Source organism: Equus quagga, chromosome 1 (assembly GCF_021613505.1).
Source record: "Equus quagga isolate Etosha38 chromosome 1, UCLA_HA_Equagga_1.0, whole genome shotgun sequence".
Taxonomy (NCBI): domain Eukaryota; kingdom Metazoa; phylum Chordata; class Mammalia; order Perissodactyla; family Equidae; genus Equus; species Equus quagga.
In genome coordinates this window covers 168808315-168813179 of record NC_060267.1, presented here as the reverse complement: position 1 = coordinate 168813179, position 4865 = coordinate 168808315, and the positions used below count along the sequence as shown (strand labels likewise).

Genomic DNA, 4865 nt, shown 5'->3' with positions numbered 1-4865 from the left:
TACGGATAACTCTGGAGGCACCGAGGAGAACAAACCACTGGGGTCAGGAGTAGAAGTGACACCTGTTAGGAGGCCACTTCCAGAACCTCAGTGAGAGACTGGGTTAGTCTGGATCTGGGTGACGGCAGGGGAGAAGCAGAGAAATGGCTGGATCTCAGATGGATTTTGGAGGCAGAACTGACAGGATGGGTATGACAATGGCTTGGGTATGGAGGTGTGGGTAAGGAAGGGATTAAGGATAACTCCCAGCAATGGGCAAACTTGATGCTGTCCTGACATGGAATCTTAGCAAGAGGAGATTCAGGAGTTCCCTCCTGGAAACATTCAACATAAGATGCTTTACAGACATTCAAGTGAAGATATTCCATAAGCGGTTGGGGATCTAAGACAGCAGCTGGGGAGAGGCCAAGATTAGCTTTGAATGTAGGAGTCACTGGCCTTTAGATGGGATTAAAAGCTTAAGAATCAAATGGAATATTCTAGGGAAGAGTATGCTGAGTGAGAAAACTCATGTCAAAGCCTTGGAAGTCTTTGGAAGAGGAAAAGCCAGAAAAGCAGAATGAGATGCAGTGGGCAGTGGGATAGGTCGGAAACCAGGAAAGTCAGGTCATTGAAGCCCAGAGAGTTAGAGAGGTCAAGCGTGTGAAACGATGCTCAGGGACTCCTTAGGTCAGGGGTGACCTCAGGAGCAAAAGAGCAGTTTCATGGTGGTGATGGAAATGGGGTTGGAGAGGGTTAAGAAGAGGATGGGAGGTGAGCAAGCAGAAACCGTCACTGCAGCCAACTCTTGCCAGAAATGTTGGGGCGAAGGGGAGCAAATACATGGAGCAGTAGAGATGCAATGCATATGGAATTGAGGTCTTGTTTTGCTTTAAAGAAAGGAGAAATAACAGGGTGCTTGTACGCTGACTGGAAAGATCCGGGAAGGGGAGAGCCACAGGGCCACATCCCTGACCTGGCAAGCACGTGACACTTCACCTTCTCGTCTCCAGTTGCACACTCCAGCTCCTCTGCTGATCTATTTCCTATGATCCTCACACGCTGGCCTCCTTCAGGGACCCAGGCCCTGCATTCTGCTCTTCTCTCTCTCTCCACACCCTCCTTGGTAGAGCTCATCAGGAGGATCTTATCAACTCTCCATGTTTCAAAGGCCTCCTGCACATTGATCTCTCCTTTAAACCTCTCCATAGAAATGCAGCTGCCACACATCTCCGTGGATGTTCCATAGGCACCACACTAAAACCAGCCTGTCGCCCCCCACCTCTCTCTTACACCTGCGGCTGAGCAAGAGAGGGCTTCAGGTCAAAGTTCTCAAGTCCCTTTATAAACTTCCAGCCCAACTTTGTACAGTACCAGCCCAGTTGGCCAATAAGTAGCAAGACCAGTGTATCGGTCCAGATCAGGCTGACTCTGAAACTCATACTTCTACCACGTATTTCCTCCTGCAGTGCCTTCACTTTCAACATGTATCATAAAAATCTTTATTTTAATTAGTCTATCGCTATTCACATTTAAGTCAGCAAAAGGAAAGTATCACTTTAAGATAATAAATATTAATACGAGAAAAAAAAGTCTAGCAAAGTAGTTTATTCTTACAAGTTATTGCTGGAAAAAGTCCTTCAAACAAACCAGTGCAGTGAAGACACCTCAGAGAAGGATCAGCTTTTCAGATTTCTTCACAACAGCTTTGTAAAGTATGTCTCATCTGGGCGATGTTTATACGTTCACGTTTTTAAAGAGCAGCCACTTGAGACGACTGTGGCTTTGCGGTGTTTGCTTTTATTTCCACGTGTGTGACTCTGGAGAGGCTACTTGAGAGCTGTGAACTGTCTCACCGTCTTTTCGCTCTCTCTTTTCAGCTCTTCAATGTGGGCATCCAGCCGCTCTAGAATATGATGGGACCTCAGTTCCTCCTCTTCCAAAAACCTTGTAGCTATTGACCCGAGGGGAGCTACAGGCAGGGCAGACTGGAAGAGAAACAAATTTTGACATATGCACGTTAAATAGGATATTTGTAAGACACATTATTCATGATACTTTCTAACTAGCAATAACAAAAGGCGACTTTTTAAAAACACCTTTTCCTCTGAAGATATTTGTTTTGATCCTAGTGACAATAGAAAAAAAAAAAAAGTTCTGCAAAAATTAACACATCTCTCTTCCTTCCCGACCCAAGCTGTATAAACGTAAAGCGTCATATAAACGGAAGGTACTGGTTACTAGCAGGGAGACTACCGCAATTTAGACTTGTACACCCTTCTGCAACCCTGAACACACTTAATGCTGTCCTTTCATACTCACTTCTAAAACCTGAATATGTTACTTTCATTGTAAAGTACAGAAAATCTACCTATAACATATTAAATACCAGTTAAAATCAGTATTTTCCCTCCTCCAAAATTTCAGTCCACGTTCCTTCTCCGAAGCCCCTGGGGCCAGTGGTATTTCAGAACTCAGACGTTAGGAAGGTAACACAGGACACGCACCATAAACAGTCGACCCTCATTCGCAGCAGCTACTTTCTCTAAAGTCACCTCAAGCACTGAATGAGTGAACACAGAATCATTGCTCCTGGGGGAAGCACACACACACCTCACACAGATCATCATCCTAAAAACAATTCAAGCTGGTAGATTCTATTTTCTTTATTTTACAAAAGAGAAAACGAGGTTCAGAAGCTAGTTTAGTGCTCTGAGGCCGCCCCATGATGGGGCCACATTTGGGCTCAGACCCTGTTCCCTGGGCCCCGTCTGCGCGTCCGGCACCGGCGCCCCACCCCGGGGGCCCCACCATCCGACGGGCTCCGGGCCAGAGCGGAGGGGAGCGGGCAGAGCGCCGCCCGGCGACCGCAGCTGGGGACGCGCGAGGCCAGGGGCACGTTTTTGCAGCTCTGCAGATGTCTGTGAAGGAATGCGGAGGTGCCATATGGACCAGGGTTACAGACACTTTACAGCTTAGCGAGTAGGCAAATTCACAAATACAGAATCCAGGACTAATGCAGATCAGCCAAATTACCCTAGTGGAGTCTGAGGTAACATCCCACAATCAAACACACCGATGTTTCTGAAGCAAAATGCTAAGTGGGGCAAAGTCTAAACATATTATCACATCAGTTCAGTTCAGATCAGGTCAGGCTTCAGTGCCAAATAAGTTTTTCTGCCAAACTCAGGAAAAAGTTAATTCTCAGGAATTTTTTGGATTTCAGAATTACATATAAGTGAAGTGGGGACTTACTGTGAAAACAAAAAGAAAACCTTTCCATGGACTTTTTGGAACATTAAAAAGTCAAAAATACGGAACTTCCACAGGTCTAGGACCACAGAACCGGTGATGGGAACGAACGGCCTGAGGCAAGCGCTTCGGAACAGCAGACAAAAAAGATGGCGGAGGCTGCAGAGCAGCTGCAAGGACAAGAGGCCAGTGCAGTGTCAAATGGCTGCCTCTGCCATGAGGCCCACCACTGTGTGGCACCGAATCCATGGTCTGGACATGTCAGATGCAACTCCTTCCTCCACCCCACCCATCCCCTTTTCCTTCCAATGGTTCCTCTTTTCCTCCTTCACTGTCTAGGCCTCAGGACTATCTTGGCATCCAGAGATAGCCCTCGAACCCCCTATTCCAACACAAAATTGACCCTCTCTGAAAAAGGCAGGAAGGGAATTTCCAATTAGGGTTAAAAACAAATGAATGCCTATAACATATTTCAGAACTAAGACGTATTTTGAAAAGTAATCGTGGCTGAATGCGTCTTCTCAAGCAAAACCATAAGACAGAAATACATGAGAATAATACAGGTGACTTAAGACAGAGAACCAGGAAGGAAAAATAAAACCCATCATCCTCCACACCCTTAAAATAAAAAGTAAAATCAAACTAAATAAACTTAATAAACTAGTAAGATCAGAAAGTTTCCATACCGAAGATATAAACTCTTCTTGGTCATTTATACTCTCAGAGACAGTGTCAGAAAAACTGGCTTCATTTCCTTCTAGCACTGAAGGCAAAGACTGAGTTTTACACAGAAAGTTAGAAGGCAGAGAGATGGTGGAGCTGTAAGGGCTGCTCTGAGCACTCAGGGGGCTGAGGACCCTGGACATGAGCTCTGTACTATCCGACACTTGATCTCCCGGAGAATGAAGACCTGTTTTGTAGTGGTCAGTCTGTATTCCATCATGTCTGTGCTGGCCATGGGTTGGCCTGGATAGCAGATTAGAAAACAAAACAAACATTGTAGCAACTTTTCTCTTTGAAAACAGAAGTGTTGTAAGAAGTTCTTTTAAAATAACCGAACAGGCTAACTAGAGAGGTTGTAATTTACAAAACAAGCAGCACACTCAGACCAGATGTTCTTTCATTGATTCAGGCCCCAAATATCCAATCCTGCTGCCAGGCCTCGGCCCTCACACACTTACAACACAGCAAGGCAGACGAGCCGCCAGAGTAGTCCAGTGTGGTCAGTGCTCGGGCAGGGGCAGCACTGTGCTCAGAAGGGCACCTACCCTCATGTGGGGTGGAGGTGAGGGCGTCAGCAAAGGCTTTGGGTAGGAGAACATATAAACCATATAGTAAGAGCTGAAGCTGGGCGGTTTTTCATTGAATGCTGACTTCTTAGGGTAACAGCCTATAATTAATTGCCCAAAGATACAAAAGAAGCTTCTTATAAAAAGCCAACTTTTACTTCTTATAGAGCAAGTGGGGTTGGGGAGGTGGGAGGCAGCATGAAAAGGCTCAGAGGATAAGGATGTTGCTTACATCTACATCCTGAGCATCTACGACCAAAGCTTGAATCAAAGTGCTACATAACCCCCTGCCCTCGTTACCCCCTTCCCTCGTTACCCTGGAGTAGCAGGTTAAAGTGCTACATA

At 45.9% G+C, this 4865-nt stretch overlaps 1 protein-coding gene across 12 annotated transcripts in view; it reads right to left on the bottom strand.

Moving 5' to 3' along the window:
• Positions 1–1572: 1572 nt before the first annotated feature.
• Positions 1573–4865, bottom strand: part of CEP63 (centrosomal protein 63) — a 46960-nt gene continuing 43667 nt past the window's right edge. For 10 of the 12 annotated variants that reach the window (XM_046670590.1, XM_046670651.1, XM_046670634.1 and 7 more), the window contains 2 exons: positions 3918–4197; positions 1573–1967 (listed from right to left, as the gene is read on the bottom strand). In XM_046670590.1, the coding sequence (XP_046526546.1) occupies positions 1809–1967; positions 3918–4197 (439 nt within the window). In that variant the 3' untranslated portion in view covers positions 1573–1808. Of the gene's footprint in view, positions 1968–3917; positions 4198–4865 lie in introns of those variants that run through there. The other 2 variants (XM_046670657.1, XM_046670666.1) reach the window with 2 other exon arrangements.